The 24,700-nt window shown below is 42.3% G+C and overlaps 2 protein-coding genes and 1 non-coding gene across 3 annotated transcripts in view; 2 read left to right on the forward strand and 1 right to left on the reverse strand.

Annotated features, from left to right (window-relative positions):
• The window catches only part of LOC138964310 (coiled-coil domain-containing protein 77-like), an 18,518-nt gene extending 16,865 nt beyond the window's left edge, over positions 1-1,653 (reverse strand). The window contains exon 1 of the mRNA XM_070336226.1: positions 1,600-1,653. Within this exon, the coding sequence (XP_070192327.1) occupies positions 1,600-1,619 (20 nt within the window). The 5' untranslated portion in view covers positions 1,620-1,653. The remainder of the gene's footprint in view (positions 1-1,599) is intronic.
• Positions 1,654-2,001: 348 nt separating this feature from the next.
• LOC138965538 (lysine-specific demethylase 5A-like) overlaps positions 2,002-24,700 on the forward strand; it is a 53,820-nt gene continuing 31,121 nt past the window's right edge. The window contains exons 1-22 of the mRNA XM_070337720.1: positions 2,002-2,292; positions 4,071-4,148; positions 4,665-4,724; positions 7,578-7,640; positions 8,018-8,197; positions 8,530-8,652; positions 9,132-9,225; positions 9,772-9,869; positions 11,015-11,185; positions 12,230-12,349; positions 13,042-13,197; positions 13,775-13,867; positions 14,195-14,283; positions 14,806-14,968; positions 15,494-15,613; positions 16,144-16,338; positions 16,797-16,911; positions 17,384-17,575; positions 17,943-18,093; positions 18,795-18,912; positions 20,310-20,456; positions 22,467-22,675. Coding sequence (XP_070193821.1) covers positions 2,131-2,292; positions 4,071-4,148; positions 4,665-4,724; positions 7,578-7,640; positions 8,018-8,197; positions 8,530-8,652; positions 9,132-9,225; positions 9,772-9,869; positions 11,015-11,185; positions 12,230-12,349; positions 13,042-13,197; positions 13,775-13,867; positions 14,195-14,283; positions 14,806-14,968; positions 15,494-15,613; positions 16,144-16,338; positions 16,797-16,911; positions 17,384-17,575; positions 17,943-18,093; positions 18,795-18,912; positions 20,310-20,456; positions 22,467-22,675 — 2,897 coding nt within the window. The 5' untranslated portion in view covers positions 2,002-2,130. The remainder of the gene's footprint in view (positions 2,293-4,070; positions 4,149-4,664; positions 4,725-7,577; positions 7,641-8,017; positions 8,198-8,529; positions 8,653-9,131; positions 9,226-9,771; positions 9,870-11,014; positions 11,186-12,229; positions 12,350-13,041; positions 13,198-13,774; positions 13,868-14,194; positions 14,284-14,805; positions 14,969-15,493; positions 15,614-16,143; positions 16,339-16,796; positions 16,912-17,383; positions 17,576-17,942; positions 18,094-18,794; positions 18,913-20,309; positions 20,457-22,466; positions 22,676-24,700) is intronic.
• On the forward strand, positions 23,692-23,810 carry LOC138965758 (5S ribosomal RNA). The gene has a single exon (XR_011455526.1). It is a non-coding gene; the product is annotated as a 5S ribosomal RNA (ribosomal RNA).

A 24,700-nucleotide genomic window follows, 5' to 3' on the forward strand; every position in this document is an offset into this window, starting at 1 on the left:
TATTTTTACGTTATTTTGCAAAAAAACCAAAGAATTATTTTTTTTTTTCCAAATGCCAAAAAAAAGTCTAGGGTCGCGCGAAAAAAATAGGGTCGGTCGGGTTACCGTAAACAGACTATTTTTTTTGTTTTGCCTAATGATGTCCCCCACATTAGGACTGATCATCAACAACATCAATAACACACACAAGGGAACCATCAGGGTAAGTGTTCAGAGAAATACCTAACCTTACACCCGATGACATACTGCATACCATGTAGTTAGTAGGATGTCTCACTTCATGAGTTGATCTTTCTTGTTTTTACATTGATGATTTAGTCAAATTTTCCTTAAATAACATGTGATAACATTACTTCATAGCTAAGCACATGATTTTACCTATGGCACAACACAAATCTCTAGCCTTCCTCTCTGAGATGCGTTTGAAGACAGACTGTTAAAAGAGAATAAATGTATGTACATAATTATGATAGAATAATGATGTATGAATTGAAGAAATGTATAAGAACACAAGAATGTATGAATGACAAAGAACAAATGTTTATTTTTGAATGTTTTATGTATGTTTTATTACGGACACAAAAGCTCAGCAATGCAATTTCTCTTTTAGAGATTAATAAAGTTTATTGTATTGTATTGTATTGTATTGTAAATTTTGACTTGGTCATTACAATTCTCAATTCAAAATGGTAGTAATCGTTTCAACAATGTTTTCATTTTATCCTTTATCATCTCCTAAATCAAAAAAGTTATGCTTGGATTAAAAACAAGCTGAGAAAGTTAAAAAGAATAAAGAAAAGCGATCAGCAGGCCTGTATGCTTTTCACCTGAATCATTTAATATGTCATCGCTTACGTACTTTGCCACGGGGTATCATAAAGCTTTTAGTTTTATCTTGAAGATAAAATGCAGTGCATTCAGTTTCATTCTGTGAGTTTGGCAGATTGATTAAATGTATTGCTATAAATTATGCCTACCGCGACTTGTTTGTTTTTAAATGTTATCTCTCACTGCATGTCACTCAAATGCCCAGTTGGTAAACCGACAAGTGAATGAACAAAACATGGCCAAACAATCGCAAGTCATAGCTGGTCCTGTGTTTCATCATTATTTTGTTCACATTTACGTTTTAATAGCTTAGAGAGAGAGAGAGAGAGAGAGAGAGAGAGAGAGAGAGAGAGAGAGAGAGAGAGAGAGAGAGAGAGAGAGAGAGAGAGAGAGAGAGTTGTGGATATAATTATAAAATGCTTTGGTGTATGTGTGTGTGTGTGGGCGTGAGAAAGAAAAGCTTTTCAAGAGGGATCTATGCATAATTTTGTGGGTGAAGGCAAAGTATACAAGATAAATAGTTTCAGTATCAAACCATAAAACGAAGTTAAAGGAGATAGGCGGGCATCATTTTGAACATGTCTGGGCCCATGGCAACACGACGCCATGCGAACATTAAGGCAAATACAAGGATAATACAAGAGTAATGAAGGAATATGATCGTCCATAATGATAGGGGAGTCCAAACCATAGCCCATGAAATTGCACTTCATGAACATAAAGGCGAAAATCAGCTACAAAAATGCTAGTACAAAACGTAACCTTCTTTACCTGGTTGAAGGAGACGCCATTTTGAAAATTGCGGTCTCCAGTAACGCACAAAATGTTTATTAAACTTTGATAATAAATGTGTTAAAGAGAAAAAAGAAAGAAGGGAGATATTTTTTCACGTTCAAACAAATCATAGTTTAAAGGTTCGTGAAACGTTTGATTCCTAGCCTGAATGGCTAGGACTACCGTTTTTTGACCCCTCAACCTTTCTGTAATATTGTTCCGCATGTGGTATTTACATAAATAATATAAAAGAATAAGAATAATAAAGAAACAACGTAGATATGATTTAAAGACATTGTTTTAAGTGATTTTACTAACTAAGAAGAAGAGTAGGCTCTTTATTGTATGCTTAGTCCGTGCTTCTGGGAACTATTTGAGGTAGCGGTGTGGTAATTTAAAGGTTGTTGTTTGGCACTGCTTGCAGTGTGGTTCTTCTGCTAGTTTTCAATACAGGTTTACGTGGATTTTTGTTGTGAAAAATGATTGTGTGCTTATTTGGATAACGGTTCAGTGACAAAGTGTGTGATCATGGATGCGGATGTGACAGATCCGTACAATAACTTTGTGCCACCTCCAGAATGTCCTGTGTTCACGCCAACAGAGGAGGAGTTCCAAGATCCGTTGGCATTCATTGCAAAGATTAGACCAGTAGCAAGCAAAACTGGGATTTGCAAAATAAGACCTCCACCGGTTTGTAAATTTCTTGTGCATTTTGTATTTCACGTGTAACAGCTTTTAATAACCTCTCCTTGTGGATAATGATGCCAGGGAGTATGACTGATGCTAACGCTACGTGCAGTTTCTCACTCAGAACATGGCGACGCTTTGTTTGGCATCCTAGCTGTTCTTTTTTCATATGGCAACACCATTTCGTGATTGTTGATGGTCGAATAACATATTGGGGATCATAAAATGCTGTTAGTCCCTATAGTTTAGGCAATATGGTTGATATTTCAAGTATATTTAACCGGCTATAAGGTTGTTTGAGGTATACTGGTTGACGTTTGAATGAAAAATACGCCGAGGATGGGTTATGTGGCCTGGCAAACCGTCATTGGGGGCCGCTGGGGTGAGGCCATGACGTAGATATTCAGGGACAGAAAACTCAGACACATCATGCAAATCTGTCTGTGTGGTATTGTTTGTTTAGAAGATAATTTTGTTTAGATCATAATCATAGGAAGGTAAAAACCAACACTTTGAGGGGGGAAAGTCTGAATAAAAACAAGAAAAAAACACTTATTCAAAAATCAATTGGGCTTCAATTTGTAGCAACTGATGCCCTGGAAAAATCATGACCTTGATTTTTCACAAATTTGCACTGCCTGTGGTGCATTTACTGAGCCTCATTTTTGTCAGCATCATTTCAGTCTGATTTTAAAGAATGTACCGTTGCAAGCATTATTTTTAATCAGGGCCAGAATGTGTGCGAACATCTTCAATGACGCTGACAGCCAACTGAACCAAATTGTAGTATCAAGACAAATTTTTTTGTCGCTTTGCCTCACCTGGCAATGACGCTTTTGGTATTAATAAGCAGAAAAAGAACTGTTTGCCAATGACATGAACTGATGAAGAGACTGCTAAATAGAATAAATGTTGTCAGGTCATGTCACACTCACACTCTCATACTTCTTTTGCCATGTAGTCATTATTTCATTATGGCTGGTAAGTGTATAATACTAGAGAATAAAGGGTTAGATTGAATAGAATAAGGTAGAATCTGTTGAAGATTTTGTCCCAAAATGTAGCTTAGTGGGTTTGCAACAATACCAGGTTGCTGTGCATTGCTGTTCAAAGCTATGTGAGACTGAGATTGTGACAAAAGATCAAGACTGTCTAGAAATCTTCTGTTTGACATGGGCCATTACTTCTGGTTTTTCAGCTGATGAGCAGAATGTTAAAGCTAAAAGTAAGAACATCTGAGTTTAATGGTTTTTAGTGGCAAAGTTGTTATTGGTTCTCGTAGTGCTTGGTACTTTGGCTAACAAGTAAGATTTCAGGGCTTGCACTGTTGCAATAGGTGGGGCCATATTCCTTTGTGTTTTTAAGGGCATAGAATGGTTCCCCTGAAATGTTATCATGAGCTACTTGTAAATCATACAAAATTTTTGTTCATCTTGAATAAACCCAGACCTGTTAAGGTTAAATTATTTGGTAATTTAATGAGCCGGTGCTAGAGGTTTGAAGTTTGTTGTCGGATACATCAGTTCAAAGTTCCACTCCCAGTGTTTTAAGCAGGTGTCATCATTCTTTTGTTTGAAGGAGTGAAGCATGCTTGCAAAGAAAGAATTTGACCGCTCAGTCGTCTCAAAATAAGCTTTTAGTTTTAGGATAAGTGGGGTTTGGTTGGAATGTTTCCTTGTGGGGTTCTTGATCTGTGTTGATTTTTGGTTTTCCTAATTTTAAACAAGAGGAGGAAATTGCAGGGAAAAGTGTTAAACTTTACCTTAAAATCTAATGTGTAGGACTGGCAACCACCCTTTGCGGCTCCAGTGGATTCGTTCAAGTTTGTGCCTAGGATTCAGAGACTAAATGAGTTGGAGGTAAGTGCAGGTTTTTTTTCATCTTTTTTGACTTTGAGCCTTGTGTTTTAATTTGATTATTAACCTTCCCTTGACGTCCAAGTGAGGACATTTTTATGTTTGTAGGTTATTGAAATGTTTTTCTTGCTGAGATATGGTGGAATCAGGTCTATGTGTGAGTGCCAGCTGTTCAGACTGCTGGGCCCTGCACTGATCTTGGTGTGCCTGCATGGCTGTCCCTAGCTCTGACAAGTAGCTAGTCAGCCATCTTGAATTTTAGAGAACAGTGTGGGGAATGGTTTTCTTTGCTAGTATATTTCACTTAATATTTAGTTTTGTGCAGAAAAATGATGTTATTGACTTTGCCTTTTGTTTTGTGGTGTTATTTTTGTTGAATGGCCGAGATAAAGTGATGTTTAGTGAATTTAAACTTTTTGTGTAGGGGCTGATCTATTCTTGTTTTTTTCCTGTTTGTTTGCCCTGAAGTCAGCTAAAAATGAGTTGATGCAAAATATTTTGTTTTTCTGTGTAAACTAGGCTCGGTCCCGAGTTAAGCTCAACTTTCTGGACAGACTGTTTAAGTTTTGGGAGCTTCAGGTGAGAATATTGAATTTTACCAATTATATTTTGTTTATTTGCTCAGTAATCAATTTGTCAGTAATCATTCTGTTACAGTTTGCACAGTTGTTAAATGTACACAGCTTGTAATGTCCAGTGAAAATGGTAAATTTGTGCGTATACATGAATCTGTCATTGTGCATTGATACTAAAACTAGTAAAAGACTTACCATCAAATCAAGTGTCTAATGTTGAGAGGCTAGAATTTTAGATTTTTTTCTTTGTTTTCTTTAGATTTTTTACCCTTTTGTCATTTTTTCATGCCAGAAAGCTTTCAATTTTATGCTAAGTTACATTACAAGCAGATCGGATCTCCACAGTTACTTCAAGGTAGTGTTTTCACTGCCGACCAGGCATGAGTGATGTGCATGTTGGTTTAATGAGCATCATTTTCTTGTACCAATGGTAAAAGAAAAAGCTTAGAGTTAGATAAATGTCTCATGTCAGTTGATAATTTGTTTGTGTTGTACGGATGGTGAACTAATTGCATATATTATGACATTATTGTGGTTCAAAGTTAAGAGGAAATACTGCAGACACAGAAACAACGAAAGCTGGAGACTTATTGATTTTTTGTCTTGATACCCCCTCCCCATTCAAAACAGGCTAACAAAAGCAAGACTTGGTTTGTTGACTTTGCTATGAATCGCTGAATCAGTGAATGTCTTCCTCTTAACTATTGTGGTTTTGAGTGTGTCTGATTGTATTTGTAGACTTGAAATGGTTAGTCTATTCTAATCCTGAATTTAACTTCTCGTTATTTAAAAGGTTGCACTATTATTATTTTATTATTCCCCCCTCTGCTTCTTTTTCTCTGTAAAGGTGTAGGGCTAGTTATTTTTCGGTAACTTACGGTACCCAACAACCAAAATCACTTACCCAACAACGGGCCTGAATCCTCGATAGCTCACAGGTTGATGAGTTAGACTTTGAGGGAACTACTTTAGCGATTGAAAATTTCCGAACGCTCCAATGTACGAAATATACATCTCTAAACCAAACAATACAAACATACTGCATTTAAACTGGCAACTACAGGCTTGAACACATTAATCTCCATATAAAATCTATGAGTTTGGTTGTTTTCTAAATCCAAATCTAACGATCAGTGCAGAGAAACTCGCTTTAGATCTCTTATGAGTGCACGCAAACTCCCAAGGCAAGTAACTCTCGTACGACAAGAGTAGTTCCCCTTCCAAATTTTCTGAACTGAGTTGCTTGGACAAAAGACTGCAATCCGACGGTTAGTTTTCGACAATATTTCATTTTATAAACAGATCACACGCAACCAAATGCCCACATCGCATCAATTTAAAGAACATACAGCGGTTTCATACACTATTTTGCCCCAGAAAACGGAATTTCATACAGTTTTTAACGTTTGAACACGGGTGCAAAAGTTCGTCTGCTTGTCCCATTCGAAGAAAGAACATTCCTAAGCGATACCAAAACATGAACAGAACACACACTATCTGCCTTTACCGCCACAGCAGAATAACAACATAACTGTGTACTTGATTTTAGTCCAAAACAGGGAAACTGACAAGAAGTGTTAACAGAATTGATTGATTTTTTCTGAACTATACAACCGCGCTTTATTCAATCGCCAGATTTGGATTCGATCAAACTTTCGCACAAAAACTCCTCTTTTCTTTGAATAACTGAAGAAAGGAGGAATAAAGAGGTTACATACCTCGTCTCAGTGATTATCAAAAATAATGGTCTCAGTTCGCGGTCATGAAAAAGCTCGCTGAAGCTCGCATTTTTCATGATCCGCTAACTTCGACCATTATTTTTGATAATCACTGAGACTCGGCATGTAACCTCTACTTATTGGAAGGTTGGAATCGGTTTGTGTAACTGTGAGTCACAGATGTTTTGGTCAGTGTTCAGTGCCTTTTGACATCAAAAGGGTCATTCCATTGTCAGTTCTGTTTTATTTCCACAGTATCTGCAGCGTTCTGCTGCAGAAGGTCCTCTTGGAACAGCTTTCTGTTGTTTTAAGCCTGGCAATTAATCAACTGGTTTACGTTGATTAAACATGCCTGCTAATCAGTGCTATGGTCCACTAGAGTTAACTTGAGCCACCATCAGAATAAAAGTTGATTTTGGGTGGTTTAATTTGCTGTCAAAAAGTGTCTGGACACACCTGTCATGCTGGACTGTTCATTTAACATTTGATTTATTGCTGTGGTTTCACAGACAGGTAAAAAGTGTCTAACATTTAATTCCAAGACGTTTACATTTTGTATGCAATGTGAGCTAGGTGTTCTATTAACACATATTATTGAAATTTTGAATGTATATTTTGTGCTCAGAAGTTGAATTGTTTTGGTTTTGGGGCCTTTTGAAACAGTTTACAGGTGCAGTAAGTTCCTGTGAGGTTTACTATAGGTGGTAATAACTAATTAAGACGAAGAGTATCACTATCACCAAAGCTGTGGTATGTTTGAACGTTGCATTTTTAAGAGGCTGCGTAATACAATAGTAATAGCGAAAAGATTCATGCCGTGGCTGTGAGTTCTTCCTTCCTGTGTTTATTTAAAATATTGTCATTGTGTATTGAGTTTCAAGAATCAAATACAATGTACTGGACATTCAATAGTTAATTGAATTTTTCTGTACCGACGTTGAACTTCCTCTATACGTGCTAGTATAGTAGCTCGTCTATTTAAAAAAAAAACTGCACCGTACAAGGACACATTTTTCCACATGCTGTTTTTCTTTTCTTTTTTCTTACAACCTATTGATTTAAATTTAAGCTTTAATAACAGTTTTGTTGGTTGCATTAGTGGATCATGCAGAAGGTGCTATGTCTGTTTACTATCTTAGGGAACTACCCTGAAGATACCCCAAGTTGGACGCAAACTGCTTGACATGCAGGCTTTGTACAGTGTAAGTTGCTTTTGAATTATTATTTGTCTGGTGAATTATTAATATTAGCAGATCAAGGTTGAAATCCATTATTTGATTTCTCATTGTGCAAGATTGAGTTACCTTTGACGTTTATTTTGAAGTGTATTCTATGTGTACATGTTGACAGTTTAGAGAGAAGAGCTTTGAGGTGATTTGATTTGTGATTTTTTTTCTTCATGTGTAGCTGTAATTTGATATTTTACGGCCATGGATCTTTGCTTCTATGAGTTATAATATCTGAATAAGTAATATGTGTATTTCTTACTATTTTTATCTCACAGTTTACCAATTAGGTGAATTGAAAGAGTAACAGTGTCGTGATAACTAATTGCCTTTGCTCGTTGTTGTTGGCACAGTTGGTGGAGGAGGAGGGGGGCATGGAGCACATCACCAAAGAGCGCAAGTGGTCTCGCATCGCCAGCAAGCTAGGTTTCCCCACCGCCAAAGGCCAGGGCAGCATCATCAAGGGTCACTACGAGCGTCTGCTCTACCCCTTCTACCTCTTCAAAAAGGGACAGACTGTTGTCACCGCAGATGTTAGTATCGCTAGTTTCCCGGTTCTAATTTGCTGATTTATTTCTGATTTCTAGTTTAGGACAAAAATTCCGGTTTGACTGTCAGGCATGGCTCTGTGTGTCAAAACTTTCAGGAAAGTATGTTCAGCTTTATAGGGCTCCTGGGATTTTTCAGGAGTAATTGTTGCCTTAACATTCTTGCTAGTGTTAACGTTCATTTTACAGCCATCATTATCTTGTTTTGTCTGCCTGTGATATTTTAGTTTAGTTTTATCATGGGAAAAACTAAATTTGTTGACTTGAGTGTCCATGAATTTTATGTTTTGGATTTCTTATTGTTGATTTTTTTGTAGCAAAGAGTGAAGCAGCAGATGGCAGCAGCAGTAGAGAGGGAAGACAAGAAAGACGAAGACTACAAGCCCTACCCTTCCTACAAACTTGACAAACAGCGCAAATCAAAACGCCTGGAGAAAGAGGTAACGGCACCTCCATTTCATTTGATCATTTGTTTTACTGTTCATCAAGATTGCGCAGATCTAGCGTATGTATCTTGTTTTAGATCATATCGATTTGAAATGGGTTGATTTATCTCTCAAGAGAGCATATTTTACATGTGGGTAATGATTGTTTTTAAACCCATTAACTATAATGATTAGTTCATGGGTGCAACTCTGCCGGCTACACGCCGGCAGCCGGATTTTGGTTTCATCGGCTGCCGATGTTTTTGTTCCAGGAGAGGGTTTTTTGGCATTTTAAATACTAAAAAAGCTTGGACCCCAACTTTTGCCGGTTTTTTGAATTTTCCAGGTTGCACCCATGTTAGTTGATTGCTTCTATTATTCAAGGAGACCAATAGTTAGGTAATGAATCCTATGTAATTGTTTGAATATGGAGCTTGAAGGAAGGTGGTAAAGATGGTAGAAGTATAAATTGAGTTGTGTTTTAATTGTTGCAGGATCCAACCATAGACTACAGCGCTAACTCTGAGATGAGGAAGTTGCAGTTCTTTGGAGCTGGACCCAAAGCAGCTGTGCCGCCTAACCCTAAAGGTTTGCTTCTTGATTTGTTTAACGTTTATTTTGTTTTAATCGCTGTTGAAAGAGACGAGGATTATTGATGTACATACTTCAGTGTGTAATTCGATGTGCACGTTTTGTACTGTATAACTAAATCCAAAATAACAACCAGTTGCAGTCTCCTTCAAAGAGGGAGTAGATTGTACCTACAGTGGTACCTGTGATGAAAGGGCACCCTTGGGACCAGCCAAAAGTGTCCCTAAATTGCAGGTGGCCTGTCATGTCAGGTTTATTTTGGTTGAGATAATAGAAAAAGAGATATCAAAATGTGCCTTCTAAGGGATGTGTCCTCTCATAGGAGGGGCCACTCATCGCAGGTATTACTATAGTAAACTGCCTATGTGAATAAAAGAGCCACCCTTTCTGTACCAAACAGCCCCGCGAGTGTTGAGCACGACTTTGCTCAACAACGCTATCAACAGCACTTTGCATTTGGTTGTTTTGAAGACTGGTCAATATTGCTTTATATTACTTCAGTTTGTCTTTATATAAGTAAAATGTATACATACTGTGTGGCAGATGAGGACAATCAAGCTGAAGAAGACATCACTGACCCAGAGAAGCCCCTTGTCAAAGCCAGAATCAAGAAAGTTTCTCCTGGTGTCTATGCTTCAGAGGTACGAATTTCTTACTGGCGTCACCTGAATCATTTTGCTATTATTAAATATTAGGTGGAAAAAAAACCTGTATTTACAGAATGGGAAAAATCTTGCTGTACTAATCATCTATGGGGTAGATCAGGATATTTCTTTTGATTTAAAGCAGGTGGAATTTGTTCTTTTTATTTTCAAGTTACAGCTTACAATCTTTTATATCACAGCAGATTTTAAATGATGACCCTTAAGTTGTGTTAGTGATTTTAGCCATAGAATACTGTATATTAATTCATTCCTGTATTTACGATAATATCATTGCAGCACACCCCACTTTGATAGTTTATACAATATTGATTATAAGCAACACTTGACAATTTACACAACCTTTTGACATCAAAACAGTTTTGTGTAGTTATTAATTCCTGTGAATCCTAACAGACCCTTCAGACAGATCACTAGAAACGAGATCAAATAACAAAGGGACGTAAATATTTTCTGAGTATGGAAAAAGAGAAACACACATACAAAACAAGGGCAAAAAACCCATTCACAACGCTGTTTTATGGAAGCTTGCTCCTCCCCCCCCCCCCCCCCCCCCCCTCCCCCCTTGGCTCTGGCTTACTCTCAGGCTCTGGCTTATGCTGGACTGCTCCCTGGAAATCAGGTAAACTATTTGTACAATAGACAAATTCTGAATATATACTCTGTCCGGTTTGTGAAAGAGTGAATACCCTTGCTTTTGCGGGGACAAACATTGGACGGGCCAATTGGGGTGTCTGAAACACATGGACAGGAGCATGCTTGAAATTATTTGTGCCTGAGAAAGCAAGGGTATTCACTCTTTCACAACCCATACAAACCCAACAGAGTTATTTCCGAAAATTGTCGAATTGACTGCTGTCTTCAGCCACACACGGCACATCACATTTTTCTAAGCCTGGTTTAGAAGTGGGGCTGTGCTGTTGGAACTAAATTTAAAGAGATTTTGTCAGGAATAGAAGTGGAGCTGTGCTGTTCAACTATTTTGAGAGAGATTCCGTCCCTTTGCTAGTTGACCTTGTCATAGCACGTGTTAGTTAGCATCCCTTGGACCATTGCACACCGCGCTGGCCAAGGGGCCCCCCCTGTCACATCCACAATCGATTCCTATCCATGGTGGCGTTCAGCTACTTACACAGGTGGACAAGTACCACTGCGGGGTGTGCACGCGGGGCGACGGAGAAGAGTTCATGCTGCTGTGTGACGGCTGTGACGACGCCTTCCACACCTACTGTCTCATCCCGCCCCTGCCAGACATACCCAAGGGGGACTGGCGCTGCCCTCACTGCGTTAAACAGGTAGGTGGAACTGTGAGGGACGTGGGTGGAGGGTAAATGAAGGGAAAGGGGTTAGAAAATGTTCAGGTCGGAGCCAAATAAGGTAGAGGATTTGGGGGGTAGGGGGCGGCTGCCCTCACTGCGTTAAACAGGTAGGCGTCAAGGTTAAAACTATGAGAGACGTAGATGGAGGAGAAACTGGGGGAAAGGGGTAAGAAAATGTTCAGGTTGGGGCCAAATGAGGGAGAGGAATAGGTAGATTGGAGGGGGGGGGGGGGGGGGGGGGTTCAGGGATTGTAAAGATGAAAGTCAAGTGAGAGAATGCTTTGTTTGCTAGTTGCTGGAAAATGGAGGTGGCGGAGAGAACCAACGGAGAGGGGAACATCAGGGTTTAGTGGTTTATTAACGGTTGTGTATGCACAGTTCAAAACTTGGTTGTGTATGCACAGTTAGAACTTGTTTTGTATAAATAACAGAAAGCTGGATAGTGTACATCTAAGTGAGAGTGAGACAGATACTTCAAAATAAAATAATGAGGACTTCGCTGTCATGGATATGATTTGAGAAAAGGGGAGTCCAGACATAGAGTTTGATTTGAGGGTTCAGCATTGTACGTTGCTAGTAATGTTTTAGCACTGCATTGTTGAAAGTGGTAGCTGATCTACTCAGCATTGTATGTTGCTAGTGATGTTTTTAGCACTGCATTGTTGAAAGTGGTAGCTGATCTACTCAGCATTGTATGTTGCTAGTGATGTTTTTAGCACTGCATTGTTGAAAGTGGTAGCTGATCTACTCAGCATTGTATGTTGCTAGTAATGTTTTAGCACTGCATTGTTGAAAGTGGTAGCTGATCTACTCAGCATTGTATGTTGCTAGTGATGTTTTTAGCACTGCATTGTTGAAAGTGGTAGCTGATCTAGCATACGGTTTCTAACAATTTTGTTTGAAAAAGGGTCAATTTGATATGTTCCGAATTAACTGTTACACAGAAAAGTATGTAAGAGAAGACTGCGTGATTCGTCAGGGCGTGTTACATAATTTTGCACAAAGCAGTTTCTGATTCAGGCCTGCAGCAAGCCAGCAGAACAGTATGGCTTTGAGCAGAGCAAGAACGAGTACAACCTGCAGAGCTTTGGGGAGATGGCCGATCACTTCAAGTCCACCTACTTCAACATGCCTGTTCACGTAAGCTCTAAACCAGATACTACTGGACTTTTTTGGGGGAATGAAATGTTACCGCTATTTGTGGAGCATCCCTATCATTATATATGCTCTTTGTGCATTGCAGCAAATGCAGGTTTTTTTATGCTTGGTAGTATTTTGTTCTTTGTTAGATGCACACTTCATTTGATCAGACTGGAGCTTTTGTTGACTTTTGCTAGTTACATTGTGACAGATTTGAGAAGGAAGTAGTTTTTATGCTTCTTTGAAGTGTACAAATGTGTTCAGAGAGCTGTGTTAACAGCAGTGTATCTTTATCTTGGTTAACTTCAATGTATCCTTACCTATATTTACTGCAACATGTCTTCTGGATCTAATCTGGATGCCCACTAGATGTTGTTGACTGCTTAGGAGCAGACTTCGTCTATACATGACGGGTGGTGTACACATCGCTATTAAAAAGACCTCTTCATGTATGGTCGTAGATTTTCCAGTCCCATAAGGTATATAGATCCTTATATCTTTATTTGTGTCAACTACAGTGTGTCTTTATCTCAGTTTACTGCAACCTGTGTTTAGTGTATAACTACAGTATATCTTTATGTGTGTCAACTACAGTGTGTCTTTATCTCAGTTTACTGCAACCTGTGTTAAGTGTATAACTACAGTATATCTTTATGTGTGTCAACTACAGTGTATCAGTATGTGTGTTGCAGCGTGTGACAACCAAGATGGTAGAGAAAGAGTTCTGGCGTCTGGTCAGCAGTCTGGAGGAGGATGTGTGTGTGCTGTACGGTGCCGACATTCACGCCATGGACATGGGCAGTGGCTTCCCCACCAAGGCCACCCCCAACCTCATGCCGGAGGACGAGGTAACTGCAGTGGCTGGATTAAAAATTAAAAAAACCCGTCTGTACTGGAAGTTGGTTATGCCGCTGTCAAAGATTTAGCGAGTAGGCTGAGAGAGTTGCAGTGACTGTGTCAAATCAAGTAAGAATTTGAATATAATAAAGAGAGTTGCAGAGACAGTGTTTAACCAATAAGACGTTGAATAACTGTCCATGCCAGGGTGAAAAACAGCCATGCACATAAAAGCCAACTCAACCAAATAGAAAACAAAAACAAAACTGCAAGTGTGAGTTGCAATCCGATGATGCAGAAGAATAAGAACTGTTCAATTGAAGTTGAGACTTAAACTGGGAGCGGTTAGTAAGGATTTATGCCATTCTGTTGAATCTTAATGTCGCTTTAAAAAACACACCAAAAAAACAACAGGAGGTACTATTGTAATGAATTAAATTCTGTTACTTACATTCCTAAATTCAGTTATGATTTGTATTCATATTGCTAGAGCAGAAGTGCCTGGCTTGATCATGTTTTACTAATTGGTCCACACTGTGTATGGATGCATGTATGTGACACTAACGGTGTTATGTTTCTTCTCCACAGGAATACATCAACTCGGGGTGGAACCTCAATAACCTGCCTGTGCTGGAACAGAGCGTCCTGTGTCACATCAATGCAGACATCTCAGGAATGAAGGTATAGACACGCAAGACAGTTCAAAATTACTCCGCATTTTGAGATAAACATTCTGTATCTAGCACTTCAGTTCCTATGTGATTGGCTCTTACGAACAACATTAATTTGCTCTCTGCATGTTAAAGTATTTGTTGATTGAGTGAGTTCATATCGGCGATAAGTATTGATTCATCTGTTATAATGCATATCATGAACACCACAGTTGTCAGTCTCCTGTGTACAGCATCTTTTTTTTCAAATTTCAAATTGAATTGTTAGGCTTCTGCTTAATGCACTAAACTTGTCATTTGAGAGAATAACGTTTTATATGTCATGTGTGTGTTTCAGGTACCGTGGTGTTACGTTGGCATGTGCTTCTCCAGTTTCTGCTGGCACATTGAGGATCACTGGAGCTACTCCATCAACTATCTACACTGGTGAGGAGCACTACTACATTGCACTTTCTTAGCATTGTGTTTGACTTTGAATCATTTCTGATCAATGCTCAGGAGTCTCAAGATTTCAAAACAGTCTTTTGATGAGTGAATTTAGTCAAGAAAGTTACCAGCAGATATCAAAGTACAGTAATCTGCATATCTCAGCAAAGTTATGTTGCAACAAGCAAAAAATGACCAAAAGCTGTGATACACAGTCCCTAGAAGATAGTGTTTGGTTGAACGTCAATGACCAAAAGCTGTGATACACAGTCCCTAGAAGATAGTGTTTGGTTGAACGTCTGGCAGGAATAAAGGCAATCGTTTACACATTCACATGGAGACTAACATGGTGCATTGAAAGGAGCAAAAACAGGAGAATAGACACATGCCAAAGATAACTCTGTTGTGTTTGTACAGGTTGTGAAGGCGTGAACACCCTTGCTTTTACGGGGAGAAACATTCCCTTTAGTTTTAGTGTAAGCACTCTGTGATCACATTTGAATTTCTTCATATTGTGTGCAGGGGAGAACCCAAGACATGGTACGGGTGCCCGGGGTCGTCAGCTGACCAGTTTGAAGAGGTGATGCGTCAGTCAGCCCCCGAGCTGTTTGAACAGGCCCCCGACCTTCTGCATCAGCTGACCACCATCATCAACCCTGACCTCCTCATGAAGAAAGGCGTGCCTGTAAGTGTTGACCAGTCTCTTGCTTGTCTTGTTTTTATCGCTCGGAAACGGTGGATGTGCTTTTTTGACTCACCTGAGTAATCGGTGAGTCTTAATAATGAGCAGTGTCCGTCCGGATGTTTTTGAAGCTAGAGCTTTCAAACTTTGCATACTTCAAGGGTTTTGGGGTAACGAAGGCGAGTCGTGTAAGCATTTGCTTTTCTTGTTTCTCTAGCAGTCTGTGCACTGCAGACGTGCACACTCATACATAGTCATTCACAAGTACAAACCTAGTGTCGTATGCGCAAATACTCGCACACACTCACACGTTTTTCAAAAGTTTGTTGGAACCTAAACTACTACGTGCCAGCATAATTCATAATGGAAATATTTTACCGTAGAGTTCATCTGGGTAAAAAAAAAAAAAAAAATTGTGTCACTTTCACCATGCTGTAAAGCTTATTTTGGGTGTAAACGTTGCGTACACACCATATGTTTTTATTGCAGAGACATAAAGCCTATTGTGATTTTGTTTTCTTCTACCAGATTTATCGCACGGACCAGCAAGCAGGAGAATTCATTGTGACCTTTCCGAGGGCCTACCATGCTGGCTTCAACAACGGCTACAACTTTGCTGAGGCTGTCAACTTCTGCCCAGCAGACTGGGTGAGTGACCGTGTTTTCTCTCTGTCTTTCCATCTCATTAAATTTGAAGCTGTACACAAAAATTTACTGGTAGACCTGTAACAGCTTGTGAACTGCTCTGTTGATGCATACCCCCCCCCCCCCCCCCCCCCCCCCCCCCCCCCTTCCAAAATCGGGCGTATGCTGCCTGAATGGCGGGGTAAAAACAGTCATACACGTAAAAATCTGCTCGTGTAAAAACATTAGTGAGTGTGGGAGTTTCAGCCCATGAACGAAGAAGAAGTTGATGCATCAGAGGTTGTACTGACTTTGGCTGAGTTGCCTGTGTTGCTCAGGGATATGGCTTAAAATGCATATCACACCTGAAAAAATGCAGTATTTTCAAACAATTTCACAATAAGCTTGAACCCTGATGCATTGTAATATTTGTATAACAATTTAGAAATGTGTGATCTGAGTTGGAGGGAGGCATATGTGTGTGTGTGTGTGTGCATGCATGTTTTGTTGCCTGGGTAGTTGGTTTCTTTAGTTCACTTTATGTTCCATGACAGCTACCCTTGGGGCGTGGGTGCATCGAACATTACCGCTCCCTCGCCCGTCAGTGTGTGTTCTCGCATGAAGAGCTGATTTGCAAGATGGCCGCTGACCCTGACAGCCTTGACCTTTCTCTGGCGGCGACCACGCATAACGACATGCTGGAGATTGTTGAGGTGGAGAAGAGACTGCGCAAGAGGCTTCTAGACAGGGTGAGTGAGCCATGGATTTGTTGATGTTTGGAACTAGCAAGAATTCATTCAGCAGTTATTTCTAGTGTGAAATACACAATCTGTATGTGTCCAGACATTAGTAGTCACTTGCACGCAGTCATTCTTACAACTTATTATTTATAGCAGCTTTTGTTACGTTTTTATCTTAGCTCATATCTGTGTAGTGATGTAAACACTGGTGTGTGTGTGTGTGTTAGAAGGGTTGGTGGTGGTGGTGAGCTTTAATTATTAAGTAATGGAGTATATGCCATTTAGCTTCTGTCAGATAGATAGTGGTATATGATGAATTGATTTCAGAGACTGCAAAAACACCAACAACACGGTCAGTGACGTGCCTCATTAAGACGTATACACTCAAGGATCAACCACACACATGGTTTTGCCATTCTGAGCCGGCAGTGTCTTCTGAAGCTGTAATTTCTTTCAATTGTTTTTAGGGGACCGTGGAGGCTGAGCGTGAGGCGTTTGAACTGCTGCCAGATGATGAGCGTCAGTGTAGCGTGTGCAAGACCACCTGTTTCCTGTCTGCTGTCACCTGTCCCTGTTCACCAAGTAAGTGCTTGCTTGTGACACAGTGCACTACTCCCGTTTGGTAGCTGCTACACAATTTTGTGTTACCTCTGCAAGAGAAGACCAATAAAGTGGGAGACAGATTTGCTGCAAGTCTGAAAAAAAGCTGATAGCATTGGGTTGTGGTATTGTTGAGTAAAGCCTTGCATCAGAAGATCCTGAAATGACTTTAAAAGTTAAAACAGCATTTTATATTTGGGGAAGGATCCTTTAACTTGTGTGTTGGATGCAGTAACACCTGTTTGGTGGGTGAGGAAACAGAAGGTGGAGTTGCTTCGCGCATCAATTGGATGGGCAGCAAGTAGAACAAAAGAAATGCAGTCTTGGTATTTATTTTCTTGGTTCTTAGAATTTTCAAGTAAAAATAAAAAAAAAATCTCTGTGCGGATTTTCCCTTTCTTTTACCCATCCAGTGACAATGTTCATAATCCATGGTGTGTGTCTGTCCTTGCAGACCAGCTGGCATGCCTGCACCATGTGGACAAACTGTGCCGGTGTCCTGCCAGCCGTCACTGCCTGCGTTACCGCTACACACTGGACGAGCTGCCCTCCATGCTGCACCGTCTCAAGACCCGCGCCGAGTCCTTCGACAACTGGAACACCAACGTCACTAATGCTCTGGAGGCCACCGGCGACAACAAGCTGGGTCAGTGTTTTGTGTGATGTTGAGGATGTGTTTGACTGGCATAGTGGATAAGACATCGGCCTCCTAATCGGAAGGTCGTGAGGTCAAATCCCGGCCGCGGCCATCTGGCTGGTTAAGGGTGGAGATTTTTCCGATCTCCCAGGTCAACTTATGTGTATCCCCCGTCGTGTGTACACGCAAGCACAAGAGGAAATGCGAACGGAAAAGATCCTGTAACCCATGTCAGAGTTCGGTGGGTTATAGAAACATGAAAATACTCAGCATGCGTCCCCTCAAAGCGGCGTATGGCTGCCTAAATGGCGGGGTAAAAACGGTGATACACGTAAAACCCAGAGATGTTGATTGGATTTGTGTTGTCATGTTGCAGAGCTGTGGGAGCTGAAAGACCTGCTACAGGAGGCGGATGAGAAGAAGTTCCCCGAGTCTGAGCTGAAGAACACGCTGGCCAACGCCATCACGGAGGCGGAGAAGTGTGCCAACGTGGCCAACCAGCTGGTCAGCAAGAAAGTTCGCACCAGGTCAGGGTTTGTATCAATCCTATTGGGTGGAGGACAACACAAATTAAGGACAGACAGGAGTGCATGATTCCTAACAAGAGGAGTAGTTTCAGGCGGGAGAACTCCTGAGATTCGTGACTTTTTTTCAAAGAAAAATGGCTTTGTTCTAGAGGATAAAAAATTGGGTCCAAGAAAAAATAGCTCCTCAGAGAAGATGCAATCAAGGAGCAATCTTTTCTGAGTCCACTTCCACATCAACCTCTGTGTGTAGTAGCTGTCATCAAATTGACTTTAACATTTATAATTTTTTTTTCTTCTCCCCTCCCCCCCCCCCCCCCCCCCCCCCACCACCACTAACATGATAACCCTGAGCTGACTGGGGCCTGGGTGCTTTTGGGACTCTGGCCAGTTTTCAGACATGATGTTCCTGGCTAGTTCTCCAGCCTGTAGTTAGTAGATCCAGTTTGGTGTATACGTGTGTATGAAAGTAACATTTTAAAAATGTGATTTAGAGCTCAGAAAATCTTGAGAAATTCAGGCCTCTGTAGGGAGTCTAACAAAAGGAAAGTAAATTTACAGACTTTATGAACAGAAAGTTTGAAGAAAAACATGTGAAAAGGTGGGAGGTGTTAAAACGGATCTTGTAAGAGGGGTTCCGCTGTATAGATGTGTCATTTTGTGCCTGCTGTAAACATAAAAACTTGTTTTGTTCATTTGTGCAGAAATCGCCAGTCACTTGAGGGGAAGTATGTAGCCAAGCTGACCCTGGAGGAGCTGAACTGTTTCTATGAACAAGTCATCACACTGCCCTGTGTCATCAGGGAGGCTGTTCTCATCAAGGTACGCTCAAACGCTCGCTCAACCTTCCCTGCATTTTCTCTCTCTATCTGAAAAGGCAGGATTTCTGAAAATTGTATAGATTCCGCAGATTCCGGAAATGGTAACCATCAAATTTGTGTGTTTTTATTAAAGAGATACAATATCGATTGAAAGAAAAACAAGACGTCTCTTTTTGACCCTCTCTTCCAAAGTGAACTCTCTGACGTCGGAAGACAAAAAAGTTTGAAAAGACGTCATAACGAGAATAAAAGCGTTACATACAGCTTCTGTCACTTCTTCTGCATGTCTCCGAGAAAATGACAGGGAATTTCAAGAACAAAGTCTGTCTCAGTGACTTCTATACCGAGCAACAAAAGAAACCCGAAAACAATCGTCATTGTTTGATTGACAAAATCTCCAACAATTATAGAGTTAGAATTATCAAACCACAAAAGTTTGATGAAGGCATGTTTGACCTTACTTTTGTATGATTATTTTGATGCTGCGACTGTTTCAACACACGGGACAAGCAGGTTTAACGTTAAACACATAATGCGCGCTCGCCGCACGTGCAAGTGGAGCAGGAGAAATCTGATGTGTGAGATGTGTTCACTAATGCATTAGCAACCAAAAGAGACCATGGCACGCTTGCTGCCAGTCTCACTTTTGAAACAGCCAGGATGCCAAGATTGACACCACCAAAATGCCAGGTCGATTTAAAGCTGGGGATGATCCAGAAGCGCTGGCATGTGCTTTAAACGTGCACATGTCAACAGTCTATCATCTTCAGCAATGTTCTGTTTACATTAGAAGCACTGCAGTTATGCAACGCGGTGGATTATTCGCATTACCTCAATAAGAAAAGACCGCAATTTCCTGCCACAACGTCTTCGAGATCGATTCAGTACAGCCACTGACACTACCAGGAACATCATTGGAAGCCACCAGTGTCCGATCAGTGGCCAGAGAGCGCGATGAAGACTGACTGAGCGAGACCTCCAAAACTTCGTTAACGTTAAACCTGCTTGTCCCGTGTGTTAAAACAGTCGCAGCATCAAAATAACCACACAACAGTTAGGTCAAACATGCCCTCATCAAACTTTTGTGGTTTGATAATTCTAACTCGATAGTTGTTAGAGATTTTGTCAATCAAACATTGCAGAATTGTTTCGCGTTTCTTTTGTTGCTCGGTATATATATATCTGTGGTAAAAAAAATTGCTCGTAAGGTCACTACCAGGCTGTGCATGTGCCAGTATCGTATATCATTAACCAGCTCTTTCATATTGCCTTAACGCCACAAGGGAGCCCAAGCAGTCCCCCCTCGAACATCTGTCTTCCTAATTTTTGCAATTTCGAGGTTTCACCTATATTCTTTTTTTTAAGCAAACTGTAAAATGCAATGGTGGCGTGTTTCAGGAACTTGTGGACAAGGTGGTGGCGTTCCAGGAGGAAGCTCAGGAGGCGCTGACAGCTGAGGTGCCAGACTCCAGACAGCTGGAGAAACTCATCGACATAGGCATCACCCTGGATGTCGACCTCCCAGAGATCCCTCGCCTCAAACAGGTAAACAGGAATGGTATTCAAATTGTTTGCTGAATGGTGTGAATGAGCTGACATTTCTAGATTGATGTACAGTATAACCTGTCAAATAAGGACACCCTTGGGACCAGTGAACAGTGTCCTTATTCTGCAGGTGTCCTTATTTTACAGGTTCAAGCAAATGTGGTTGCGAAAAGGAAAGTGCTATACATGTTCAAGAGTAAAAAAATAACAAGTAATAAAAACAGTGAAATACAGTATTTTATTACCAGTTGTAAAAGATCCAGTCCACAGAGAAGGACTTTTAAAAAGAACACTTTATCACATGTTGTTAACACAGGCAGAACAAGAATATATAAATTATTTAAAGTAAAAATAATTGGTCCTTCAGACAACTTATCACAACAGCTTTAACACAGGTTGAACACAAGTTAACAGCTACTGAATCACATTTGTAACACAGGCAACACATCGAAAGTCTTCATCCCCAAAATGTATCCAATGTTATCTGTTTGGCTTCTCCTGCTCGACGAATGCGAAGATCCTCCATTTGGCGGACGAGTTTAAAAGCAGTGTCTGTCAACTCTTGATCCTGCTGGGTTTCTGCAAACTGCAGTAGAGATGATGCAAGTCCACTTTTGATCTGCTCGACCGTCTCCCGATTCCCACAAAGCCATAATTTTTTCTCTGTCTATGCTGACTTTTGAAATCTGCGTCCTTCCACAGCTCAGCTCTTGCGCGATCGATCGGCATGATTGTCCGCTCTGCAGCTTTTTCACCACAGACACTCGTTGCTCTAAAGTGAGAGCGTTTCGTTCCTTCCGCAACCTAGAAGCCATCGTGATTCATTCAAACTTCGGCAAAACGCGACTGAATCAGCTGTGCAAGTGTGTCAGAATCTTCGATGTTGTTTACAAATGTACCGACTTCCGTCGAATACTTTTGATGCATTTCATTGGCTATGAGGTTGCTGACCAATCGCTAATAAGCTTGTTTCAGTTTCAGCTCAAAGCCGACCAATCGCGATTAAGCTTCTTTTACCTCTCAAATCAAGCTTGCGGGAGAGAGAAGACAGACAATCGCAATGATGTTTGGAAGTTAAACAAACATCCTTTGTCCGTATTGAGCAGTTACACAATTTAGTAGGGACCTAAAATAAGCGTCCGCGTCCGTAATTCCGAGGTGTCCGCTAAGTACAGTGATTTTAATGAAGGAAACGATCCGTGCCAAAAAAGACTGTCCGTATTGTGCCAGTGTCCGCTAAGTACAGTGATTTTAATGAAGGAAACGATCCGTGCCAATAACGACTGTCCGTATTGTGCCAGTGGCCGTTAAGTCCAGTGATTTTAATGAAGGAAACGATCCGTGCCAATAAAGACTGTCCGTATTGTGCGAGTGGCCGTTAAGTCCAGTGACCGCATTCTACAGGTTTTACTGTAGTAGATATTCAGAGTTTGTTTTTCTAGACCCAGTAAGTAAAGCAGGGCTGAGGTGCAGGAAGCAAAACTGGGTGCCACCCATTTGGGTGTGAACCAGCTGCGAGGTCTGATTGGTTGAAATTGAAATTTGTTGTGATTTCCAGTTGGGTGGCACCCAATTCAGCTTCGTGCACCTCAGCCTGGATCACTTAATTCTTTTTGTTTGTTTGAAATGTCAGTTGCTCTTGATCTCTTCTTCCTGCTCATATCACAGTAGAGTTCTTGTTTCAGTTATCTATTCAACGTCTTTTGTGTTCTCTTGGACATCTAAAATCCAGATGGGCATTGTTTCCCTTTGGCTTATAATTCTTAATTCCATGAATGAAATCTGCAGGTTGCTCTCAGACCTTGATCTTCGGTCACTGGCACATACTGTTTTTGATCTGACGCATTGTTTTGATCATTGACCTGTCGACGGCCTGATAGTTTTGACACATAGGAGGCCAAGCCAGGGCATGTTGACCTATACATATTTTTAATGCAGATCCAACTGACCTGTTATTCTGTGAGTCTGAGAACGGCACTGATCTGTATTTTATTTCCAATCTTTCACCAGGTGTTGCAGCAGGCTCGCTGGCTGGATGAGATGTACTCCACCCTCAAGGAGCCACAGACGGTCACGCTCGACGTGATGCGCAAGCTGATTGAGTCAGGTGTGACGCTGGCCCCCCACCCGGCACTGGAGAGCGCCATGGCTCACCTGCAAGATCTGCTGACCGTGGCCGAGCGCTGGGAGGAGAAGGCTCGCATCTGTCTGCAGGCCAGGTGGGATGTTTTGCACAATATACATTGTCAATATAACACTTACCTCGACAGTACTATTCTTGCACATTATCTATTATAGGCCGAAAAAATTGGACAAAACGCTGAGTGGGTACAATTATCTCCCATAACCATGCGCCACCGTGGATCCCAAGCACTGTCCGAGTGCTTCCCCCTTACAGGATGTAGGTGGCGCGTCCTCTTTCTTTTTTCGCGCGTGTCAGACCGGCTGTGTTTCTGCTACGCTCCCGGATTATTTTGGACTAAGAGGCTTCTTTTCTGTGTGGACTATCACCTGTTGGATTATTGTGTGTTATTCCACTTCTGGCTTGAGGCTACGTTGTGTTTCCTTCAACTTGTGCCTCCGTTTTTGTGTGGCGGACTCGGCGTGCCTCCCGTCCTACTTCGTGGTGACCGGTCGTCTGCTTCTCGTTTCGCCGCATTCACTTGAGTATTGACCTAAATTTTCTTTGAATTTTGTTAATTCTCGGTCTTTAAGGGTACGTACAGGGCGAGGTAGGATGTCTCGTCCTGTTTTGGGCTCTGGTTCTACGGAACCAGAGTCTGCCGGGGGCAACCCTTCTCCGGGCGCCCAGCGTCATGTTTTACGCACGGAGAAGGGGACCTTTCGGCGCTCCGACTCTCCCTCCCCAAACGCTTTGCGTTTGCGGCGAGGGAGGGCGGAGAAAGCCTGTTTGAGCAAGCTCAATGCGAGCTTGCTCAAACAGGCTGGGCTTGAGCCTGGGACTTCGGGCGGGGCTGCGCCGTCGAAGGTTCGGGGAAGGTCGAGGGGAAAGAAAAAGCTTCTTTCTCCTTCTCCTTCAGTGGAACAGGCTTCCCCCCCTTCGACGCCGTTGTCCGGCCCTCAGTATCAGGCTTCAGCTCCTCCCGGTTTCAAGCCTGGGGGGAAGGCTTCCTTCTCCTCCCTGGCTCGAATCCGGGGGCAGGTCGATTCTCAACCCTCTTTGGGGGTTGGTGAATCCGATCTAGGGGCTACTGGAGAGACTCAGGTTTTGACAGCCAACGGCCATACCACGTTGAAAACACCGGTTCTCGTCCGACCACCGAAGTTAAGCAACGTCGGGCCCGGTTAGTACTTGGATGGGTGACCGCCTGGGAACACCGGGTGCAGTTGGCATTAAAATCTTCCTTTTCCGGTGCCTCTCCTGTGCCCTCCTCGGTTTCCACCGCTGTGGAAGCCAGGAGGGACACGGGTCCTCCTCTGAACTCCCTCGCTGGGTCGTCTGCTGCTGTTTCGACAGTAGTTTCGGCCTCCTGGGGGGGGAGATCGGAGGAGATGACGGGGTCTCTGAATTCCCTCCCCGCTGGGGTTGGGATGCGAATTGACCCCGTTCAGGGCGGTCCTGTGGGGGCAGGGGTTTTCAGGCTTCGTGCCTACGACCACTGCTACTACGGTTCCCTCTGACGTCCGTGTGACTGGTGGCTGTCCCTCTTGATAAGACGCTCCGGCCGACTAGTTACTGGACGTGGAGGTGTTCGACAGAACGTGGTACTTCTGTCGAATGGTCAGGGCGACGGGAACATTGTTTCTGTTGCTCAGACCGACACCTCCGACCGGACCGTCTTGACCCCACGCCATTCCTTAGCGTCTGGTGTTCGGGTGACGGATGGTCCGGACCAAGGGTCCGGAACGTTCCAGGCTTACGGGTCGGGATCGAACCGGACCCACGGGTCCCGACTGGACTTGACCTCCGGGTTTGGTCCGGACGGGACCCATGGTACGGGACCGTACCGGACCTTAGGGTCCGGTGCGGGACAGTACCTCTGGCCCTTGCCGGACCCCCGGACCTACGGGTCCGGATGGTACGGTACGGGACCAGTGGTTCGGTCGGGACCGGAACACCCGACCACCTCTGTTGGTCTGGGTGGTCTGGCACCGAACCGGAACACACCGGACCACCGGACCTACGGGTCCGGATGGTACGGTACCGGACCAGTGGTCCGGTCGGGGCCGGACCACTCGACCACCTCTGTTGGTCCGGGTGGTCTGGCACCGAACCGGACCAT

Source organism: Littorina saxatilis, linkage group LG4 (assembly GCF_037325665.1).
Source record: "Littorina saxatilis isolate snail1 linkage group LG4, US_GU_Lsax_2.0, whole genome shotgun sequence".
NCBI lineage: Eukaryota > Metazoa > Mollusca > Gastropoda > Littorinimorpha > Littorinidae > Littorina > Littorina saxatilis.